Source organism: Haliotis rufescens, unplaced genomic scaffold (genome assembly GCF_023055435.1).
Source record: "Haliotis rufescens isolate VD_foot unplaced genomic scaffold, xgHalRufe1.0.p SCAF_5, whole genome shotgun sequence".
Classification (NCBI taxonomy): domain Eukaryota; kingdom Metazoa; phylum Mollusca; class Gastropoda; order Lepetellida; family Haliotidae; genus Haliotis; species Haliotis rufescens.
In genome coordinates, this window is record NW_025964223.1 from 47823883 (window position 1) to 47849119 (window position 25237).

General features: G+C 39.0%; 1 protein-coding gene across 3 annotated transcripts in view; it reads left to right on the forward strand.

Annotated features, from left to right (window-relative positions):
- The window catches only part of LOC124137118 (E3 ubiquitin-protein ligase rnf213-alpha-like), a 175197-nt gene that overhangs the window by 36621 nt on the left and 113339 nt on the right, over positions 1-25237 (forward strand). For all 3 annotated transcript variants that reach the window (XR_007218279.1, XM_048383674.1, XM_048383675.1), the window contains exons 9-15: positions 4896-5147; positions 5924-6119; positions 11325-11407; positions 12520-12832; positions 15445-15543; positions 16370-16486; positions 23080-23248. Coding sequence is in view for 2 of the 3 variants with exons in the window: in XM_048383674.1 (XP_048239631.1) it covers positions 4896-5147; positions 5924-6119; positions 11325-11407; positions 12520-12832; positions 15445-15543; positions 16370-16486; positions 23080-23248 (1229 nt within the window). In the remaining variant the exon portion in view is untranslated. The remainder of the gene's footprint in view (positions 1-4895; positions 5148-5923; positions 6120-11324; positions 11408-12519; positions 12833-15444; positions 15544-16369; positions 16487-23079; positions 23249-25237) is intronic.

The window sequence follows — 25237 nt, forward strand, 5'->3', positions numbered from 1 at the left end:
ATCCATGCGGATTTAGAATTTTGAATATTAATTTGGAAATTTTGACTCTGAATGTTTTTTCTGATTATTGATTTGATTTCGGCCTTACTTGTGGTGAAGTTTATGCAAGGTGATGGGTGTGTGGTGGCTAATTTTGCTGCTGTGTCTGCTAAATGGTTGCCTTGTATTCCAGTGTGTGCAGGTGCCCAAAGTATTGTTATTGTTTTGTTTGTTTCTGTGATGTTATTATGTATGTCTATAATATTGTTTATAATGTCTTGACGCGATTTTGATGTTTTGTTTTGAATTTGGGATAATGAGCCAAGTGAGTCCGAAATGATTAAGAAGTTGGTGTCCTTGGATTGTTTAATATAGTGATATGCACATTGGATGGCTAGTAGTTCTGCTGTAGTGGTGTGTGTGTAGTTAGTGTAGTGAAAGTTAGTGGTAATGGAAACTGGTTGTGTAATTTGGATTCCTAAGCCTGTGATGTTGTTGTCGTTTTGGGAGGCGTCAGTATAGATGTGTGTGTGATTTGGCCAGTTTTGTTGTATATAATGATCTGTTTTTTGCTGTTTGTCTGTTTTAGTTAAGTCGGTTTGTGTAGTGAATAGTTTGTGGAGTGTTAAGTCTGTATTAGGTGCCGGTTTGTCGTTGATGTATATGTGAGATGGGGGAGTTTGTCTGATATTTTCAAGTTTGTGGGTTTTGATAAGTTTACATAGATGTGTTAGGTGTGGGGCTAAGTTGTGGTTGTTTTTGAACTTTTTGAGTGTGGCAGGTCTAAGGTTTGTGTATTTCTCTGTAATTTGTTTGAATATGGGGTTATGTTGAGCCCCAGCCCAGTAATTTAGAGTAGTTTGATTACATCTTAGCTTGATTGTTGTGGTGCTGGAGATGAATTGGAGTGAATTAAGGGAGGCACTGGTTCTGGTCCCCAGGGCTATTTTTAGGGCTTTATACTGGATAGAAGTGAGTTTTTTGTCTAGTTTTTCCTTGATAGAGTGAAGGACCGGGGCGGCGTAGTCAATTTTGGGTAGTATGAGTGATTTATATATGTTGAGTAATGTTTGTTTGTCAGCGCCCCAATCAGAGCCACTAATGGCTCTCATTAGATTAAGATCTTTCTGACATGATGTGACCAAGTTATGAATATGGGGGCCCATGTTAGTTGTTGGTCGAAAGTAACTCCTAGGAATTTTGCTTCATTTTTGAATGTGATAAGTTCGTTATTAAGGGTGAGTTTGGGTGTATAATTTTGCATGCGTCTTTTTTTTAAGAGTAAGCCAATGTTTTTTTGGCATGCCCAGTTTTGTACATGGGTAAGCAGGGGTTGGATTCTTTTTTGAATTTCTTTTATTGATGTAGACGACGTCCAAAACGAGATGTCGTCAGCAAATTTAGCAGTTGTAGTGTTTTTAGATTTAGGCGGAAATATGTCGTCTATCATGAAATTGAAAAGAGTTGGAGAAATGATGCGTCCCTGTGGGGTGCCGTTTTCTAAAAGGTGTGGATCAGATAATGAGTTGTTAGTTTTAATTGTGATGTTTCTGTCAGTTAGAAAGGAGTGGATGAAATTTAGAATCCTACCATCTATGGCTTTTTCTTTAAGTTTTTGTATCAGGCCGTTATGCCAAACCATGTCAAATGCTTTACTAAAATCAATGAAAATGGCCAGGGTGTATTGTTTCTGGGCAAGTGCTGTTTTAACGTCATGTTCCAAATGTAAAATGTGGTCTAAAGTTTGTCGATTTGCCCTAAAGCCGCTCTGGTCCTCATGTAAGAAGTTTTGGGATGAAATTTGGAATTTAAGTCTCTTATTAATGATGGATTCCATTATTTTACAAATATGGGACGTGAGGGAGATAGGCCTGTAGGAATCCGAATCTCGTGGGGGTTTCCCTGGTTTGAGAACCGGTACCACCTGGGCTGTTTTCCAAGATTGGGGTATAGTGCCGGAGGTCCAAATCTGGTTATATAGTTGTAAGAGTAATTTTTGAATTTTTAAAGGGAGGTGGTTAAGGATAATATAGCTGATATTGTCTGGTCCCGTGGCTGGGGCTGTATTTTTACTGTAGATTGCTGTTTGTAATTCATGTATGTTGATTATTTTGTTGAATGCCTTATGGGTGAGGGTGGTCTGTGTGTGTAGATAGGGGGATTTTTTATTATGTTTTGCATGTTTGGTGTGTGGTTGGTGGAGCTACTAGTTGCCGAGAAGTGAGCAGCCATGGCATTAGCCTTTTCTTTATCAGTATTTAAGTTAGGAAAAGTGGGGGCTGAATATAGGCTTTAGTGTTTCCTTTAATTGCTTTAAGTTTTTTCCATAGTATTTTAGTGTTTTGTTTCCCCATTTTCAAGGTGCTTGTGAAATTTTCCCAATGTTTTCTTTTGGCTGCTCTTATTAGTTGCTTGGTTGAGTTTCTAAGAGCTTTGGCCAAGGGGATTTTGGTTTTATCCCGCTTGGCCTTGTTTAATCCCTTTTTCCTTAGTTTTCTTGATTTTTCAATATCTGGGCTCCACAAGGGAACAGGTGTGTGGTTTGGTGATGTTTTGATTGTGGGAATGCATTGAGTGGCTATTTTGTGTATGGTGTTGGTAAAGTTAGTGTTGAATATGTCGTTATCTTGGTTGTGTATGTGTTGGATATCTGTCTGGTTACACAGTGTTTTGAATTTTTTCCATTCAGCTTTTTGAAAATTGAATTTTGATTGTTGGGAGGGTTGGTCTAAAGGGGGATGATGGGGAATTTAGACTAGATGTGGTTATAGTGGTGGAAATTTTGATGGGCAGGTGGTCACTGCCCCAGGTATCTGAATGGACCTCCCAACTGAGTTTTGATTGGAGAGGGGATGTGCTGATGGTTAAGTCGATAGAGGTGGGGGTTTGAGGGGGATTCTGGTTGGTTGGTTATTATTTAGACAAATGAGGTCATTGGTGTCGATCCAGTTATTGATGAGTGTACCAAATTTGTCGGAATAGTTTTTAGTGCCCCACAGTTGGTGGTGAGCGTTGAAATCACCTAGAAAGAGTGTATTTTGGTCAATAAATTTGGTTAATATTTCCAGATCCTCTCCTAAAACAGGTTTTGTTTTAGTATGGTATACATTTGTGATAGTCATATTAGTTTTGTTGATAATAGTTTTGATGGCCAGGCATTCAAGATTTTGGGTTGGAATGTTAATAATTTCGTAGTTGAGGTGTTCTTTAATGAATATGCCGAGGCCTCCATGTGGTGGTCCCGGGAGATTTAGTGGACGTGGTCTGTCCTGTCGAATGAAAACATAGCCTGGTATTTTGAAGGCTTTTTTGGGTGAGATTTTTGTTTCCTGAATTGCAATTATTAAAGGTTTGATTTTCCCAAGGGCTAAGAGTAAATTTCGTAGTTGAGGTGTTCTTTAATGAATATGCCGAGGCCTCCATGTGGTGGTCCCGGGAGATTTAGTGGACGTGGTCTGTCCTGTCGAATGAAAACATAGCCTGGTATTTTGAAGGCTTTTTTGGGTGAGATTTTTGTTTCCTGAATTGCAATTATTAAAGGTTTGATTTTCCCAAGGGCTAAGAGTGCCTTAAGCTCATGCCCATTGGTGGTGATTCCATTGCAGTTCCACTGTATGAACACCATATTCGGGTTTTAGAATGAGGGGAGAATGAGGAACATTGTACAGAATATATATAGTAGGTGGAGGATTAAAAGTAACAACAATTGCATACATGAGTGGGATAACATGAGTAAGTAATGACAACAGAAGGATAATACTGTCACAACATGATGGACAGAGAACACATAGGTGGAAGTCAATGGGACATGAAGCCAATTAAACAAGATAACTTTGCATAGGTAGGTGATTATTGCTTTATGAGTTCATAGTAGGCCATCTTGCCGAGGCAAGGGAGGTAAATGACTTTAAAAGTCCAGTTTCCACCCTTGCCGAAATAGGCTGGAATTCTTGGGCTCGATTGTAGCGCAACCTGTAGCTATTATGAGTTATGTCCTTCCATGCCTCTCCTATGGACCAATCGGATTCCACCTCTCATATCACTTGCATTTGCTTCAAAGAAAATGACGGCGCCCAGTCAATACGATCTGATCGATAATCAAAATCTATATTGAAATAAAACGAGTGCATCAAATCACGTGAGCACCTTGATTAAAAACAGGAAAAGATTTAGAAAATATCTGTTGACAACGATTTTGCGGTGCAAGTGCTTTCCAAATCCTGCAATCGACCAAAATCTGCATGACAGTTTACGAACCGGATTTTGATTTCATTGCGCAATTTTGATTGGACTATGCACAGACTCGTTAGTCCAGCCAAAATGTAACTCCTTAATACCAGCCTAGTTCGGCAAGGGGGGAAACTGGACTTTTATAGTCAGTTAACTCTCTTGTCTCGGGAAGATGATAGTAGGCGGATGGGATGAAATAGCCTTTGCTATCCATAAATTGTGTCTTCTTTGTAATCCATATGATCATTCTAAACTTTTCCATTTTCTGTATCTCTAGGATGATGCCGGGAAATATATACTTGATATGTAGATTGGAATTCAGTAGGATTGTGTGTGATAATGAGCTAATTGTATCTTGTGTCCTTCACATTCCACATTCATTCTCACTGCCACAAAATATCACCCACAATTAACACAGGTTTGGTATATAGCTCCTCAAAAACCATTGACTAAGTGACCGAAATATTTATTTATTTTTCTGTAATGACAACCACTTTTGAGGTGAAAAATTGCTTAGCAGATTCCTGATATGATATTAACCATATAATGCCATATTGAAATACTGATATACCTGTAGCTGTTGAATGTTTTTACATACCAGTTCAGCACTTCTCTGAATATTCTTGTTCATTATTGCAGTTTTTGTTTCATAATCAACTCATTGACTAATGGTATTATCATTTCAGAGAGCTTGTGGACTGTTTACGATGGTCAATAAGTCAACATTGTCAAAACTTTTCATATGGAAGCGCATCACATTATCAACAATGTGCCGAGTCACAGTGGTTATATTTGGTGCCGCTCCTACACTTTTTGAGGAAAGATTCAGAGCCATTCAAAACAGTCTTTGACACTGATCACACAAAAAGAACATGGTGGGGCCATGAAGACATTGACCGCACAAAAGACACCTTGAAAGGGCTGTATAAATGGTCAATGTAAGTATTGTTCCCTGGAATAAATGGAGTGAAAATTGAGCATGAATATGACCTAGAACTATTAATATTTTCAAAAGAGCAGTCCAAGTGCTGTACCATTTCAACTGTGCAGTCAAGATTGACACTGCCATCTTTGGGAGAGGTCTATATATGATTTATAGCACAACTTCTATTACTCAGTCTTGATAAGTATCTCTTAGATACCTAACTTCAGGAGTTTCTGAGAAAACTTGCCCCCATTGCAGACACGATGCAATTTGTAAATCTATGAATCAATCAATTATATGAATCAATCATATGAATATTAATTCTCTGGTAATACCCTTTGAAATAAAATACTTATGATATTAATTCCTAAAGACAATATTTAGAATTTACAAGCCCAAATCTAACTTTTGACATGTTTTTCATTTGACTTTAGTTGTAATATATGGACTATTGTTTGATGAGCTTACTTGACTCAATTTTTACTTGACTAGTGGCTACGTTTAGAAATTGCATTATTTTGAATAAGATACAGTGCATATGTGTAATGTACATACACAGGCCATGTGTCAGCACACAAAATGGTCTGAGCTGAGTTCATTGTAAATGTTTTTTAATTTGTCAATTTCAAGGTATGTACAACTTCATTGTTGGCTACAGTATTGCAAGTGTATAATTTTAACAGAAAAATTCTAATTCTTTATTTCTAGAAACTGTCAATATCATAAATCATGTCATATATACACAGTATCATATTTCATCTCTTTTATATTTTTGTTGACAACCTACAGTCCTGCAGGTAACATTGCTGGAGATCTGGAACATTTGTTTGAAGTTGACCATTTGCTACCAAGAACGCTGATGGCATGTGTATCCAGTTCACATTTGCTGGATGCAGATTTTCTGAACAAAATACCACCTGAAGTCACTTCAGCAACAATCTGCTACTACCTGAAAGCTCAATATTACACGAGGGAGGGCAAGGTGGTGAGAATAATATCTTTTCATCACACCACAAATATACAATAATCAAGCCTTTTTAGTGCTTTAAGACCCCAATGTCTGCATTCTTGAAAATCATCTATGTTCAGTCATAACATTGCTGTTTAATATGGCTGACGGCTCGATCGCACAAGTGTACTCACAATCAAGCCTAGACGGAAGTTCGTCTAGTAATCCAAGATGGCGTCGCACATTGTACAAATGTTTGCCTCTGACCAGAATCAAACCGATGTCTGAAGAATAATCTTTCAGACAAGATCTACCATTCAAAAGCTTCCATTTCCTTTTTAATACCGTAAATCTTGAAATTAATACGACTGCTGACCCATAACCAAAAATGTGATTCTCCCACCCCATCTTCAGTGGAATGCATACCTTACCTTCCCTTACCTTAACCCAACCTTACATGTACCTTAATCCAATCAAATACATTTAGCACCGCTTATTAGTTCTGAGTAGAGCACTTCCGTAAAAACTGAGTTTGTCTACCAGTATATTTTCAAGTTGGTATTTCAGCTTTTCAAAGTATGCAAATATGCCGTCTTATTCTTGATAGTTATTTTGGAGATATGGATGCAAAGTTTCATTAATGCAAAAAAAATTGTAAATTAGTAAATAACCCATTTGTAAATTAGGGGTGTCTTTGATTGAAAAAAAATAGTATCATTATAACGACTCTAAAGCGGCGATAGAAACTAACAGTTTTAGTCCACTAGTCCTTACAATGATAACATATAGCAAAACTCTTAAAATAGGCAAATTTCTTCTAGTCCTTATGATACCTTAACTAATGGGCAGTTTGGCAAGGACAATAAGACTAGTGCCAATTTCTATAATTTCTATAAGTATAATGATATATCAAATGATAATAAAAATAATTATTGTGTATATGTATAGATACAGATTACCTGTGTAGACCTGCACTTAATCTAGTTCATGCTATATATGATCTAGGCTGATCAGGGAAATGTTCTGTATTTAATTTTTGGCCTTCTCACTGTCCATAGTAATCTTATTATAAATGTAAACAATTCTTACGAAACTTCCAACTCTATTACATCTTTGCCATAAATCCTGTATTTCGGCTTCAGTCACACTAAATAAAATTTTCAGATTTTCAGCAGACGTCCTCTTCACTGTCAATCACTCAATTAGTTGTTCCCCATATAGCACAATAGCAACCGAAGCTATGACGTGCGTAATGGCGGGAATCTCAATTCTTTTCTGTGTGTGCTAGAGTCAACACCTATTTTTATAGTTGTAACCATCTAGCTATTGGTAGTAGTCAAATTAGTCTAAGATTATTCTGATAGTTTTCAATAAAACAGACACAGTAAGTCAATATTAATAGTTTCTAATTGGAGTGACAATCGTACGCATGTGAGTATAAGCTAGTGTGAGGTACGTTGTAGGTCGTAATGGAGTCTCCCTTTACTCCTGGTTGCAAGAAGTGTGGTCATTCATGATCACGGCAGATCCTCATCAAACCTGCTGGAAGTGCATAGAGGTCATATGTACAGAGGAGGCTAGATCCGAGCAGTGTACCAACATCTAAGACAGCCTTCTAAATTGTTAGCTGAGGCTGTAACTAAGGCTAAAAGTCGTGAAGTGGTCAAGAAGAAAGTGATCAGTGACAATGATCAGACCTCTGACTCTACCCCAGTGCCTCCTTCATCTCCAGCAAGAAATCATCTCCTGCGATCTCCATGAGCCTGATACAACAATTATTGAAGAATAGACTGACAGCGCTGGCTAAGAAGAGTTCCCAGGTCAAGAGACCACATGGGAGACAGCCATCTGCAACACACACGGCTGTAGGGCCTACCCCAGCCAACTGTATAGACCAGGAGACCTTCCAGCCAGGCCTTTAACGAAGATATGAGATGATAAGAATAGACAGACAGCTCTGGCTATGAAGAGTTCCCAGGTCAAGCATGGGGGACAGCCATCTTTTACCCCACCGACCGTTCTGACCAGCCAACCATCAAGACAGCCTGCCAGCCAGCTGTCCAGCCAGCTGATCAGTCGTAGGCCATATCAACCAAATTTCAACATTGAAACAATGTTGTGCCTGCTGGATTTTTTAGCAAACATCCTCTTCACTGTCAGCTATCCAAAGTAGTTACAATGGAAACAGCATTAAAACTGCTCTACTGCGCCTGTGCAAGGAGGAAAAATGTCACTTCTTTCCTGTGTGAGCTAATGAAAACAAGGACAATTTTCCCGAGTCATAATGAGCTCACAAAATTGGTTTGATCTTCACACTGTAATTTTCTATAAGGTTTTTCTCAGTTATTGATAGTTTTTACTAGTTATTTCTTTTCTTGTAAGCGGATACTCACATGCATAGGTTTTTTTTTGGAACGTGTTTGAGAATTGATTCTCCATTACTTTGCCAAGATTGTGGCACTAACAAAATTTCCTTGGGCCCACATCTATCATGTTTCAACAGCACAAATGTTATCTGCACACTGGATTCTAACTGTGAAGAAGAAGGTACATTGCAAGAGAACGTCAAATGGTCCTGTCCACTTCGATATGGAACAGAGATATGGACGAGATTCCTTTTGTGCGCCATCCTGGAAGGACGAGCCAACTTGTTAGTTTTCCAACAACAGAGAGGATACTAACTTCCAACAATGCCACAGGGGCAAAAAAAAGCCCATTTCTAGGGGTCCCTAAACTGTGCGCCGAAACTGACACCTTACAAGTCTTTGAAAGGCATTCATAAGTTGGAAGAACATAAATACATGACACTTCTTACGGATAACAGCTTCTTTTATTCTTTGTCACAACATTTCAGAGCTACTTCTTGTTCCTTCAGCAGGTGAATACTGAGTAAGCGCATAGTGTTAATATATATACAGGGTTAGAACTAAACTCAAAAGCTTCACTAGCCTAGATAAAGATAAAATGCCCTTGTAATGTTAAAACAATGGTGAAATTGGGAAATTTGTACTAGCCCACAGGAATTTGTGCTAGTCCAAGGCTAGCGGGCTAGTGTTAATTGCTATCCCTGATATATATACATCATTCCTTAGTACTGGTGGCGATTGACAATATCTCTGTGGTAGCCTACATCTAAGGGCAAGGAGGGATGTGTTCACAGAGATTACACATTTGTTCGGATTGGCACACTTCATAGAGCTGGGACACTCCACATATTGATCTCTTTGCAACATGTCTAAACAACAAGTTCCAGTTTATGTCAGCCCGGTAACAGACCCACAAGCTTGACAGGTTGACGCACTGTCCATGAGATGGAAGGGCCTCTTTGCCTATGTGTTCCCTCCTTGAGTACTCAAGAAGGAGACAGACTGTATCATCATTCTAATAGCTCCTGCATAGCCAGAGCCTGGTAGCTCAGACTATTCTCACTACTGAAAAACGTCTGAAACTCAAGGTTTTCTGTGCTAATAAAGATCAGACATACATTACGGAAACCTCCAGTACCTCCAACTACATGCTTGGATTTATCTTGTCGAAGGTGCAGGCTGCAGGATTCTCCAGGTCTGCCTCTGCAGCAGTGGCTCACTCTTGGAGACCTTCATCATCCGCCATATATGGTATAAGAAGTTCTGCCAGTGGAAAAGAGCAGGAGGATCAGGAGAGGTGGAGAAAACCATTCCAAAAGTTGCTGATTTATTCCTACATCTAAGACAGAGAAGGAATTTTTCGGCATGGCACTATTGAGGGCATCAGATTAAGAACCTATCCATTGTCTTGTATGATTTACTAGAAGTACCTTACGAACCGATGCATAAAGCTAATCTTTTACAGGTGTCAAAGAAAACAGTTTTCTCCTAACCATGACAACAGCAGCCAGAGTTACATGCCATCAATTTCTCCTCCCAAATTCATGCTGAAGATTAGTGCAGGATAACTTTGCAAACCCTTTCAGTGTTCATCACCAAAAACCAGTCAGCAGCTGCAGGTCTGCTTGGACATAGGCAGTTCTCTATATCAGCATGAACAAAGTTGTGGACGGAAATGTTTGTTCTTATCCTGCAAATCTAAGTGTCAAGGACATCACAAAGGCAACAGTAGCAGAGTGTCCAAACTGCTATTACAGACAGTTGTCAGCATGCCCAACTATCCACTCCTATACTTGGTAACGGCAGAGTCCACAAGATTCGAGCCATAGCTACAAGCTTAGCTTCATGTAGCTCCATATCTATAGGACAAAGTTGTGTCAAGCTGTCAGTCATATTCTCAAGTCATGTTCACAAACTTCAACCTAGGTGATGTACAAGCATATCTTGCAGGCCTGTATCCACTGAGACCACTCATGGCAGCCAAGTCTACAGTGTCATTGTAGCTCTGGTCCCCCTTTTTTCAGAAGAATGAGGGTGGCGGTGTCTTTTGACCTATGTTTGACTCTTGATATTCACGTACCCCAAATAATACAGTGCTATAACTGATATCAGTGTATGTTACATACAGTAGCATGTTAACTATTATAGTTTGATTTTTTCCCCTGAAATGACTTTTTGCCATACATATGTTACCTCATTAATCTATTGATATTGTAGTTTTGACATCAGATTTCGGCCAATTATTTATGTATCAGTCAGTAAATCAAAATACAGTGTGTTGATCTACTGTGCTAAACTGACAATGTGATCCCTTGAATACTTGATGACCTTCATGTAGCTCATTGACCATGATTTAGTGATATCACATTTTTCAGATTTCTTCAAAACTACTGTTCATAAAGCTGACATTTTGTGTGTGTAACTCGAGAAAGGATGTTGTTAAACTCTTCAAATAAAGCAAATTGTACTGTCAGAGATACTGTGTAATTTAGAATAAAAATATATATAAGTAAGAGAATAAGTTTTGGGCATGATAATATGATAATTTGTCACAGGCTGTTAACTTTTTATTTTATATTCTGGAGACCTTCATAATCATTTGTTGCAGAAATTACTGTAAAAAGATAATTTTGCATGAGGTATTAGGTACCAAAATCATTTGTTCACTGAATGTCCTACTTAAAGGTAGTGTGGGTGAAAAAAGAAACTGGTTTAACTCCTTTGCAGGGTAAGAGAAAACTATTTTATCTCTAACAATAATCGCAGGCCCCCTCCAGAATATCAAATGGTTGCCCCCTTATCATATATGGCTTAATTGAAAGTTTTGTATGACAAGCTAGTGTGTGAGATAATGAATGTTTTTATTTTTATACAGGCAATCTCCAAACAATTGCAAGTTGTGGCTCAGACATACCGACAAAGATGGGAGCGGATGAAGGATATGTCACTCAATGCAAGGTTTGTATATATAGCCATATACTAGTAGCTAGTGGCAACAAGTCATTCACATTACTATGCTAACTTAAAATGTATGTATATTATATACCTGGGTACCTTGTAGAAGCAAAATGACAAAACACAAACCTTCATCAACATCATTGGCTTGTCATCTTCTGATGCTGTCATGTGACATGCACATTCTTGTCCCCAGTAAACTTCCTATTCTCATCTTGTATATCATCTAGCTCTCTTAAAATTTCCAATACTGCTGCATGTGATCTTTTATAAGATTGGTCCTTTTTTCTTCATGCTTGCCATTTGTTTTGGTCTTTTCTCTCCTCCAGGCATATAGTTTCAGCTCACTTTGACATTAGTTTTAATAGGAGTTTATGTCATGAGTCATGAGGGGCATCTAAGAAGTTCTGAGTCTAACTACGAAGGATGTCTAGTACGTCCATAACAGTTTGCATGTATCATGTACAATACCTTCAATACCTACAGGCTGCATTTGAACCAAATGCACAACCTGGCAGCATATTTATGCCGGCATCAAACGACTAGGTATTCTCTGTTGATGAAAATGAACAAAATTGGTTACCAACAGCCATCCATGCAGACATGTCAACTTTAGGGGATGTTTGTTTTGAAGTGTGTTTTGGATAGAAAGTGGCAAGTTGGAAAAAATACTAATGATGTTATTGTAAGTTTATAAAACCTGAACAACCATACCTTTTGCATATTAATGAGGACAGCAAAAATAATTCTAGTTAGCCAGGTAAATTACATGGCCTTAAAGCTTTCAGTGATGATAAATAAATCCTACTTTTAGTTTCTTGGAATAAAAGATTATTCTTATGGAACCCTCAGAGTTTCAGCCACTAGTCTAGCAAATTGTCTTTGGTCTAGTAGGCTTGGTTAACGGCAGCCCATGTATGTAAGGACTGAAAAATGTTTTGAAGCACATGTTTGTGTTAGTAGACTCACAATTTTGATACACACTAAAATCATGCCAAATACTCTGAAATCAGAATGTAAACATGACAGGTTAAGCAATGTTTTGAAATGTTATTTGCCAACATCACACTGATCAAAAGAATACTTTATTCTGTTCTTGATGTTATTTTCTACAGAGTTCTTGAACAACATATGGCACAAGCAAACCTTGGTATGAGGACAGCCTTTGAGGTTTTTACCATTTCTCTGAAAGAGAGATATGAAATCACAGACCTTGTAGTCTCTGCTGCCAATCTCTTCCTGAGCAGTCTTTGGGATGGACAACTTATGTATCAAGATGTGAAACTGACTCCTCAGCTTCAAATTGAGTTGAACAAATGTGTAGAGTATCATCATTCCAGTCTGCGTGGTACCATTGACATGCTCCTCACATGGTTGGATCGTCGTTTTGATTTTTTTCAGGTGCACTATGTGAAAAGGTCTCTTGAGGTGAGCTATAACATTGTTGTTCTTTGATGTCCTTCTCTAGCATAACAAAATAGTTGTGGTACACTTTTATTTGATATTTGTTCGAAGTATTATTTAAAAAAGTTGCATTTCATATATACTCAACAACAAAAGTTCCTGTGACACCAATATTTTAGTGTATTTTTCAAACAAGTAAAGTTTGGTTTTCAATATTGTAGTACGAGTATGGAATCAAGTCACAAAAACGCAACTGCAACAGAAAAGCATGCATTCCATGCAAAAGTGGACTTTTATGCAAGCCCAATGCATTTCACTACCCAAGAATGGGTATAAAAACATGTGCGTTATCGGGAATCCATATGCATTGTTTAGCATCGTGCTGACAACAACCACTCAGAAAAACAACAAAATTACTCAATTATTCAACATTACGAAATGCCACGCCTGACCAAAAATGAACGTCTGTGGGCCATTGGTATGCTTGAAGCAGGATCGAGTCAACATGATGTTGCAAGACAATTTAGTGAGTGAGTGAGTGAGTATGGTTTTACGCCGCTTTTAGCAATATCATGGCGGAGGACACCAGAAATGGGCTTCACACATTGTACCCATGTCGGGAATCGAACCCGGGTCTACGGCGTGATGAACGAACGCTTTAACCACTAGGCTACCCAACCGCCCCTCAAGACAATTTAAAGTCCACAGAAACACCATTTGGTGTTTATGGCAACGTTGGCAAAAGACAAATGCAGACAGAGACCATCCTCGGAGTGGCAGGCCACACGTAACCAATAATCGACAAGACAACTGGATTCGAACAACAAAATCAATTCCAGCCAGCAACAGTGACTGCAAGATGCATCCCTGGCCTTCGACGACTATCTTCACAAACCGTACGTCATCGCCTCAGATGTGAGGATATTGTCGCCAGAAAACCCGCCAGATGTCCCATTTTGACAGGAAACCACCACCAAGCATGTCTACACTGGTGCAGACAGCGTCTACGCTGGACGGCCATGCAGCTGGGACAAGTTCTATTCACTGACGAGTCTCGTTTTCACCTCAGCCACAGCAATGGATGGATTCGAGTGTACCGACGCCGAGGTGAACGTTACGTCAATCATTGTGTCATGGAAGAAGATCGGTTCGGGGGCGGCAGCGTTATGGTATGGGGTTGGATTACAGCAAGACAGAGGACCTGTTTGATAGTGGTAGAGGGAAATCTCAATGGTCAGCGCTACCGCGACGAGATCATCGGCCCTGTTGTTCTACTGTTTTTTCGTCAACATGACAACGCCCGGCCTCATATTGCTCGACTTGTTCAGGATTCCCTTCAACAAAACAACGTGAATGTCATCCCCTGGCCAGCTCGCTCCCCTGATCTCTCACCAATCGAGCACATGTGGGATGAGATGGATCGACGCCTTCAATGTCAATCACGTGTTCCTAAGACACTCCAGGAACTTTGAAACATGCTCCAGCAGATATGGACAGATATCCCACAGGACTTTGTGGGATGCCTGGTCCATTCCATGAGACGAAGATGTGTTGCTTGCATCGCAACCAGAGGTGGACACACACACTATTGATTTGTAAATTGACATTTTGGCATGTTCATGTTTTTTATGAAATCACGCATTTTCTGAAGTCAGTATGGCAAATTAAACCATTTGAACACTTACAGGAGTCTTTTATCTGTTTCAAACCGAAATTGTTTCAGATTTGGTAAAAAACATAACTTTGCATTAAATCTTATTCAATGTCACAGGAACTTTTGTTGTTCAGTATAGATATTGCAAAAGTGTAAACATTTTATTTAGGATGATTTGTTACTTCATCAACAACTAGAAGTTTCTTCCAGGTGTAGAAGTTATTCTACATTATCTGTGTGTAGTTAGTCACTGATTGTGTCACAATGTCTAGGGTCTATTTTTCTTTATTTCCTCTTTTGAGAAGGTGCTTTGTGCTGTGAATTCAATGAAATGAAAACCAAATGATCCTGGACATTTTTTGAGAAGCATGTAGGTCATGCATGGATGGAAAACCTATGTACTGAAAATATTTCATCAATGCATATCTAAATGTATGCCAACATTCCCACAAGCAAATCAGTGGGGAAAAACCAAACACCAAACATAATACTGCAACCATTTCCAAAATTACAATATATTTATAGAATAGATTAAAGCTGTTGTTATTTATATGGGCTTCAGGCATTCAAATTTACAAACAAAAGATATGATTATTATTTTCATTTCCAAACCACTTATATAATCAATTTTCTCTTCCATTGATTTCCAAAATATCTGTAATGAGGTTATGACACCAGTCTGTGAAATAAGCATTGAGTCTACTAGCCATTATTTTCTGTAGATTTTAGTATCATTATCGGGAGTTCCTGAGCTGAGCGTACTTGACCAAACAAAATATTACTATACTGACTAGCACTTCAGATTCTTTTGTTCTGTCATAGCCAATTTTATTCTTCCCTTAAAATGGTCAATGGCAAATTAGAGGAATTAAGATGTACATAATATTTTGTTTTCACAATGGGACAATACCATCTTGTACAAGTCGACTTTATGCTTTTATTAATAACATCATTATGACCTTAGCATTGGTTGTGTTTGCAGTTTTGGAATGAATTGGTTAATGTGACAGTTGCCTTTCCTGCCTTCCAAAAAGAATGGAAAGATACCCTTCTTGATGCTTTTGAGAAAATTCTATCAAAGGTGAGATTGCATGAATTTTCATTTACTTGATTGTGTAAAAGGGTTTAGTTAAAGTTACACAAAGATCATAATAATTCCTTTTTATGAAACCAGATGACAACCATTATCTCAATTACATCACATTAGAATTCTCACAACAGTGTATAAAATCATCAACAATCAATGTCCATCTTATCTTACAGAGCTGTTACCTATTGTTTCATCTAGAACAATATACAATTTATGAAACAACTTACATATTACTCTTCCATTAGCTTGGACTAACACTCTTTAAAGTGTTTTAATTTAGTGTTATATTTTTAGATGCATTACAAAACTGGAACAAAATTTCAGTTTTGAGTTCAGGAAAAGTTTTTCATCAGACTTATGGTCAATTGAAAGGAAAACTCTTCTGTTACTTGGTACTATGACTGTGGAAAACCTTTTTTAAACATCCTGCACACTCATACAATAATCAAATAACAAGATATATCACTTTTGATGAGACAAAGCATGGCAATAAAACCACATTAGTTTACTTACAGGTTGTTTTTTTACCCCCAAAATGACCTCTAAATTTGTTATTGATAATCAACATCATCTGTCAATCGATAATCACTTGTTTATTGACAGTGAGTGTTGACAAGGTCTCAGAAGTTCATGATTTTATTGTACATGTGCATTTCCGGTGCAAGTGGGCTAGAATTACTTTCCATTCTGTATGTAAGATTTCTGCCCATATCTTTTCCATTGACGCAATTACTTCCATACGTATTTTACATAAACATGATTTCTTCCCCAGACTAACCTCCCCAAAATGCTATAAACATTAACAATATTTTTTCAGATGAAACCTCATGACTGTTTAGAGCTACACATGGAGGATTACCAAACAATCACTCTTTCAACATCCCTGGAGGAAAGGATGACAAGTGCTGCATTCTCTTCTTTTGACAAGCTTGTGGTACAGTATTCTTTAATAAAACCTAGAACCATGTATAAATCTTCTGTATGATGGGACCATGTGTCGAAATGGTTTTGCTCAAGTAAAAGGTCAGTTTATTATGAAAGGTAGTTAATTATCCTTGTAAGTTGCTGAGGCACTGATACCAAAGACAATTATCTGAACAAATCCTGCCATATCAGATGTTGGCAGTGTGCTCATTGAGAAAGCGGTTGTGTCACTGCCTTTTCATTGATACTGTGTAAATACCTAAGACTTAGTAGGTTTTATGTCTCAGGAAGTTTTAATCAGTGTGATCACTGTCAAGGTCACAACAAGCTCGGAGTAAAATAATGTTTACACGGGTGTTATTGTTATTATAAATGGAATCACGGAAACCACACTCTCCATGCTCTTGATCTACCTCAGTCTTCACATTCCCCATGAACACACCACGGTAGCCAGGAAAGGACTCAACAAGAACCTTTGATGACATCATTTCATGACTATAAGGTCAGCATGGTCACAGCACGATCACAACACAAAATCCATGTGTAAGAGGAAACAGTCTACAGTGCCCATTACTGTGAGGGAAGCAGGAATTGCTCATGCTCCTAAGAAATTACCTGTATCTGCCATGGCCACCAGCATGGATGCCATGCTTACATCAGCCAGCCAGCCAGCCACCTTGCAATGGTCCGTTTGCTGCCACTACATGGGAGGTATGAGTCAGCAGTTTCCTTCACTTGAGAGATATTTACTTGAAACTTGGTCACTATTGGATACCAAGCTGCACGGAGATTTGCTTATGGACAACAACTTATTTCTTGAAGACAATTTGTAGGATTAATTTCAGGGAGTACGGACTGGGTTTTCCAATTCTGATTCTGCACTTGGTGGTGATATCATGTTCAACTCTGATAGTTCCCCATGTATGGATTATGATCCAGGTCACTACTTATCCGATCTTTTTGAGGAATTATATCATGTTCGAAGGTGGAAGAAGAAAGCTCACCCCACATGCTTGAGTATGCTTCGCAAACAACCATGTGATTCTTCCCTGGACAAAGCCTCTAGGGGCACTGCCAGAAAGACCTTTTTCCCTTCTGGGAAGGATTCATTTCCAAGATGAGCCTTTGTCACTTTGACCAGTTACAGAGGAAGCAAATCGCCATCTTTGACAATCCAATTCAAACCACTCACATGTTCCTATTCCCATTGGAATGGTTTTAACTATGGACTACTATTTTCTGACACTGGACTTCAACATAATGCCAACTATGTCTTTTGTCATATGTTGAAAATTTGAAGCAGGTGACGTTTGGCATGAAAGATATGCAAACTCCATTTCCATCGGCTGCTAGTTATTGCATCCCGGCCACACAGCCTCCTTGGCCATTGGAACATTAGTAGAAAATAATGCCATTCAGGAATTAACACCAACAAGACAACAAGGGTTCTATTTGCCAATATTTCTTGTCTCGAAAAAGAATTCAACGGAAATGCAAAAGATTATATACTGAACCACAAAAGAAACATCACCATAGATAGATATATGAGAAGTCTTATTTGTCCAAACACTGTAAACATACTTTGAGACATAATAAAAAGATTAAACTTGGCAAAACTGATCATTGAGGTTGAAATTAAAGTGTCAAATGTTCTTAAAGTGAAACACAACACTAGTCTCTGAGAAAATGGCATCACAAGTCAGTATCTCGTGTGTCCGCCATGTGCATTGATGATTGCCGTGCAACGTCGATACATGGAATGGATGAGACGGTTGATGAAGGCCATAGGCAGTTGATCCCACACCCCTGACGCAGTTCAGCTGCAGTTGTCGGCCTTGGTCGGACGTCATTCAGCCGTCTTGAATCTCGTCCCACAGGTGCTCAATGGGATTTAAATTGGGACTGAGGGCAGGCCACTGCATGGTTCTGATGCCTATCTGCGGGAGGAAGTCTCTTGTTGCTCTCGCAGTGTGGGCACGGGTGTTATCATGCTGAAACTCGTGGTTGCGGCGACATGCCAAATGAGGTTTTGCGTGTGGTCTCAAGTCTTGATCTTTGTACTGAGCTGCTGTGACACCATTGCCTCTCCCTGGACCGATGTTCTGGAAGACCACAGGGCTGACCCTCTGTGCAAGACCAATTCCACCCCACACCATGATGCTCAGACCACCCCACAAGTCTCTCTCAACAACAAAAGCATCCGAATAACGTTCCCCATGGCGTCGCAAGACTTTCTCTCTGCCATCTGCTGTTGAGATACAGTAACGTCTCTCGTCTGAGAAGAGGACTCTTCTCCACTGCTGGTGGCGCCAATGTTGGTGCTGTGTTGCCCACTGAAGACGGTCCTGGCGATGACGTGGTGTCAGAATGGGTCCTCGGTGTGGCCTGTGACAGTGGAGGTGTCTGCTCGTCAATCGTCGATGCACGGTGTCTGCACTAATGTGTCGCTGGTGTGTCCCCATGGTCTGTCGAGCAGTTTCCGCAGCAGTAACAAAGCGATCTTGAAGATGCTGTCGCGCAATCTGACGATCCTGACGTTGGGTGGTGACCCTTGGTCTTCCACTACTACTACTTCATCTGTAGTGTTGGTGGTCTGGTACCGTTGCTGGAGCCTGTATATGGTCCTTACGTGGACTTGAAATGCATTGGCTACTTGCCGGGCTTGTCCAGCTTGCAATCGTCCAAGGCCTTGGTGTCGCTGATTTCTTGTCAATCTTGGCATGCGGTAGCAACCTAATAACGAATGAATGTTATCCGATCTGGGTGGATTTTTATAGGGCAAGAAATGGGGGAATGCATGTGCGTTTCAATTTGCACGGAACTCACGTGCATCGGGTTACCGTTTGGGCAGTTTCGGTTTTATTGTCATCTGCTTTGTCTATTTATCATCAAATTTCATTTTTCCAGACGAGGTAATGTTTAATTTTAGAAACTTTGACAAAAATTACCGAGATATTTAAATTACAACTTTTCATGCAATGTAACTTGGGGTGATGTTTCTTTTGCGGTTCAGTATAGATCTCAAGTTCCTCAACAAGTCATTCCTCGTTTGTCTTCCCAAGTTACGCTTTACCCTCAGGATTGGAGATTGGATGATAAATCTGAATCTTCAGGATGACAATCTCAATGTGCCAATTCATATGGGGTTCAGGGAAGTATCTCCACTTCAGAATCAATGAATGCTAAATTCCAAGTCCTCCCATTTGGAATATAGATTGCACATTACCTCAAAACATTGTCTATGGTAGACATTAATTGGTATATGTCCAAACAGGGGAACCAGACATATTCTTCAGGACTTGATGTACGGTGATGATTTACAGTTACATCTAATACAAATGTGGATCAACAAGAAGATATGCCTTTAGTTGGACTCCACTCTAAACATGATCATGGACCTCAACTGGTGGATCAGAGAGACAATGTCATAAAGGGAATGCCACTCATGTTTCCATCGCCCAATCATCACTTGTTTTCATCGCCCAATCATCACTTGTTTTCATGGATGCATCTAATTCAGGGTGGGTGCCCTCATCGACAACCTGTCTGTCTAGCGGATGTGGACACCACGAAAGTTTGAGATACTTCTCACCTGGATCTTTCTGCTACTTGCCTTTATCACAGTCTACCAGTATGTCATTCCAGTTCCAGATCCGCAGGCACTGCAAGAGGACGCCTTATCCATGGTTTGGAAGGGGATGATACCTTACACCTTCTCTCCCTAGTCTCTTCTCAACCTTGTCATACAGAAGTTGGAAGTGATGGATTGTATGGTTATACTGATAGCCTCTGTTTGGCCCTGACAGTCGTGGTTACCAAGGATCTTCCCACTGCACATTGACAAAGCTCTCAAGCTTCCTTTACATCCAGATCTCCTGTCAACCTCGTATGGACATCTTCCATCGGAACCTATCCAGTCTCCACCATCACGCTTGGAGATTATTGTGTCTAAAATGCAGGCTTCAGGTTTCTTCAAGTGACATCTACGACACCAAATGGGATAAGTTCAATAATTGGAGAAGAGGACATGGATTGGGAGATTTCTATTCCAGTGGTGGCAGCTTTCCTCCTACATTTAGGACAAGAGAACATGTTTCGACATGGCACTGCAGAAGAGTATTGTTCAGCTTTAGCATTTTTCAACAACATGATGGACTGTCTATTGGAAGTCATCCAGTACTTAATAGGCTTATAAAATCATTTCTATTGGAGGATGTAGGTACACCTAGAATCTTCTCAAAATGGAATCTCTGTGTTGTCCTTTCGACTCTTCTGGAAGATCCATATGAACCACTTACAAAGGCCACTCTACACCAAAAGTCACTGGAAGCTGTGTTTCTACAAGCTATGGCCACAATTGCTAGGGTATCTGAAATTCATGCTTTGGATTATCCAGGAATCACTCACACTGCAGACTGGAGCTCCATCACCACCAGGTCCCTCCAAGATTTTGTAACAAAGAATCAGGCCAAGTCTATGGAGGTCCGCTTCGCAATAGGGATAAATTTTCTCAAAATCTATTTAAGTTAGAGAAATTTAAGTTAGAGAATACTGATGTTACTTGTCAGGATCTCAAATGAGTTTGAAAAATGGTGAATTAACTTCAATTTTTTACAGAGTTATGGCTCTTTCCCCATACTTTTCAACTTAGTTCACATTTAACTTCCATGTTATTCACTAGTTTATGAACAAACAATATTCTAATGTGCCTCATGGCGGGTGAGGGGGGCACAGTCGTCTAAGGTGCCACAACCTATGATCGTGGGTTTGAATCCAAGTTCATCCTGATTATGTTTCTAGGTTTGTCAGCACCATACCCATGCTTGTAGGTTTCACCAAAGTAGTTAACATCTGAGACCTGCATCGCTTCGAGCTTTCCTCACACATTAAGCTGACACGCTGTGATATAACTGGAATATTGTTCAAAGTGGTGTTTAACCCGACTCACTCACTCATGGTGGGAGATAGTGATACATGTAACACTATTTTCTTGTTTCCTGTAAAACGCACTCTGATAAGTACTTACTAATAGCCACTGTTGCCAGTTGGTTGAAGTCTACAATATCGGAGGGTTACCGGCATCATTCGCCTCCGTATTTGGAACCTGTTCAGCTCATGAATTGATAGTCTAGTTATTTTACTGTCCTTTGTTGACACCAACACAGGATTATGGCAGTTATAATTATTTCCAAAAGATAACTTTTTTTTCATTTTCCTCAGAAACTACTGAAACTTTGAAGCCAAAATTTCATAAACTTTTTCCCACCAATGATGACCCACCATTTGTTCTATATGTTCAAATCAGATATTCCGTTTGGCCACCTTTGCAGCCATATTGAAAAATTTGTCAATGATTTTTATACAAAATGGAATTACATTTGGTACATGAGTAGTTAGTAGTGGGGCTCAACATATATAATCTGGATAGTTTTAAATATTACTTTTTTTTAACATGATTAGATCTTTCCACTTTGACCATGCTCTTTGGTTTTCTGAACATGCATTTTCTGTGCATTTTCTGGCAGTGTAAACATCATCTCCTCAGAAAACACTGAACCAATGAAGCTGAGACTTCACATGCTTGTTCCTGCCACTCATGATGACACCTGAATTTGTTCAAGAGCTTTTAATATGATTATCAGAGTTGCCACCACTGTAGCTATATTAACAAAATTTATTCATGGCCATTATTCAATCATTTCTGTACACAATGTAATCAAAATCAGGTATTTGTTTAGTAGGATTGAACACATATGTCTGAATTTTCTAATATCAATACTCACAGCAACTTTTGTATAGTCCTTGCCACTTGAAATAGAATCACAAATTATGGCAATGATTATAAACAAAGATAGCTGCTAATACTTATAAAGTGAAAACAAGCCATTCCGTCGGTAAGGAATATTACCTACAGTCACAATAATTTGTCATGTCCATTTCTTAGCGATAAACATCATCACTGAGTTTTTATCACATGGTTTCATTCCAGGTGAGCGTCGACAGTCAGGTGACTGTGAGCGGTTATATTTAGCTGTGACCTTGGTCCATAGCGCTTTATGTACTACACATGCGCATACTTTCTTTCAGTTCATGTTGGTAATGTTCATACGCTGCACACGCTGCTAATTATAGTCACTCATATTCACCTGAATGGTGATACTCAGTCGGAATATAATCAAGTGATCAAAATTCAATGATGTATATCCCTAAGAAAATGGAAATTTCTTGAAAAGCACACTTTGGAGTTTATGTCATTACAGTAGGTATTTTTCCTCATCAGCTGAATGACTTGTTTTAGTAATAGCACACATGCAGCTATCTTTGTTAATTACTCATCGCAATATTTCGTGATTCTATTTCAAGTGGTGACAACTATAGTGGCTATTGACATTTTAGTATGTTGACTACATATCCAGTGAACTACAGTGCAGTGGCACTAATTCTTTTAGTTTTACTGTCTACTTTACTTAGGTCGTAATTATAAGATAAGTCTCAGCTGTAGAGTCAGTAGTCTGATTTATCCAACTATTAATGTGATCATGTGATTAATTCTCTCTGGTCTCCGTGAATCGTGAATACAAATTCTTCTTCGTTATTTTATAGAAAGACGGATATTTCAACTCATATTCATGGACTACCATGAGTAAGAAATTTGGAGAACTAATGTCAAAACTATTGGAAAGACATTGGCCACAAGATGAGACAACTGAAACACAAGTCATGGAATTTGTCCTCTCCTGGAAGCCCCTGAAGCACTATTTTGAACGGTTCTGTGAGTGATCTGTTTCTGTACTCTTCATAAGTAGGATAAAGGACCTGCTTGACATTAGCTTAACTCTTCACAAACCAGCTGTGCTGCCATTATGGTTGTCATAATGCTTTTCTGCTGTTTCCCAAGAAATATATGGTTGCCAATTGTTTAAAATTAAGAATTAACGTCAGGTGAAAGTCAATCCCTATTAAAACTCTAATGTTAAAAACAAAAGATTTAGAGGGTCCCTATAGATTACATTTCACTGCTTTATTGATGTTGTGTTTGTTGTGTTTGTCCTATAGCTAAGGTATTTAGTCATGTTTCTGTTTGCTGTCTGATGCAATAAGGAAGCCACATGGGCTTGCTTCTAGGCAATAATAAAGCCATATTATATGTCAGTGTTTGAAATTTAGGGGGTCCTAGGGTCCTTGTGATTTACTGCTTTAGTATTTGAATCTAGGGACCCCCGAAATCTCCAACTATGGCCAGGAGACCTTTACATGTATGTTTCATTTATGCCTATGTAAGTTATAATTTTATCATTTTACCTTATCCTGACTCATAACATTTGGTTATCTTATCTCATTTTTGTAAGGTAGTGGAACCTTCCTGTGCTGTGTTCCCAAAGAACAGAGTAAACATCTCACTTGAACACACCCGTCTCCCGCAAAAGCCACGTGACCAAGCCTGGTGTTTCGTTACATTCTCATTTTTAAGCCAACTGTGTAGTTGTGAATTTGTTTTCTGTGCCTCGTAATCCGAGCCATCCAGTCAAAATAAACCTTTTTTTTCAATAAATGTTGGATTACGTTCTTCTAACCTTTATCTATAATACTGTAAATCTTGAAATTAACGCGAGTGTGAATTAAATGTGAAAAATATGAGTGGTCTTTGCTCGCATTATTAAACATCACATTTATATCAACAATAATAAATTTTGGAACGCAGATACCAACGTAGACAAACGCTGAAAACAAACAACTATGTATTCCAAATCACTGTTGATTGAGCAGCACTTAACAAGTTTATAAACAATGTCATTCAAACACTAATAAACATCCTGTGAATTGTCACTGCTGGGGTCAAGACAAGAGTTCTACTCACTTATGTCATCACTGATTATACCTGCAAGTCCAGACAGACGCCACCCACGCAGCACAGCGTCTTTGTTCTTTACGTCTGCGTCAAAGGCCGACATGAGCCAGCGTGCATGTATTGTTTTAGCGGAAGTACTCTACTCAGTGCTAAATAGCGGTGCAATTTGGTGTGTGATTAGATTAATGTAAGGTGAGGATTCTCCTGTAAACCTGACAGAGACATTTTCTTTAAATATAAATCCACGGATGGTTGATAGGAGGGGGTTATCGCATTGGTATTGAGTTGCAATTTTTGGCTAGGGGCCAGTGGTCACATTCTTCTGGAGACACATTAATTTAATGATTTAAAGGTATTCATCGGTTGTTATTTTTTTTATTTTGACCTACATTTTTCATATTTTTTTACTTTAAAAGTACACTTTTTTCTGTCTGTGTAAAGAATTATATATTCAGCCTTGATGTCCCAGAGACAGTTTTGATTTCATAATTCTTATGACGACCGTTATTCTTATGCTTCGACAATCGGTTAGGGAGCGCACTTATTAGATCTACATGTGACCAGGTGTTGGTTCGCAGACAAACAAAATCTCCACATCAAGAATTTGGTGGATATATTTGCAACAGACAGATAACAATTTTTGTCTCACGATTACGGGACCCTCAGGCTTGGACCATCGATGCACTGGCATTATCTTGGGAGGGACTTCACGCATATGCGTTCCGTCCACCAGCATTGATATCCTGATATTACAGAAGATCCTACTCACAAAGAACCTGCAACTGCTATTGTTCCCGCCTAATTTGCCAGTGAGGGCATGGTTTCTTGACCTCATCACATTAGAAGTCCAGCTCTAAAACTCCTGAACAGCCTCACAAGACAAGGATATTGCGCAAGAGCAGCTGAGGCAGT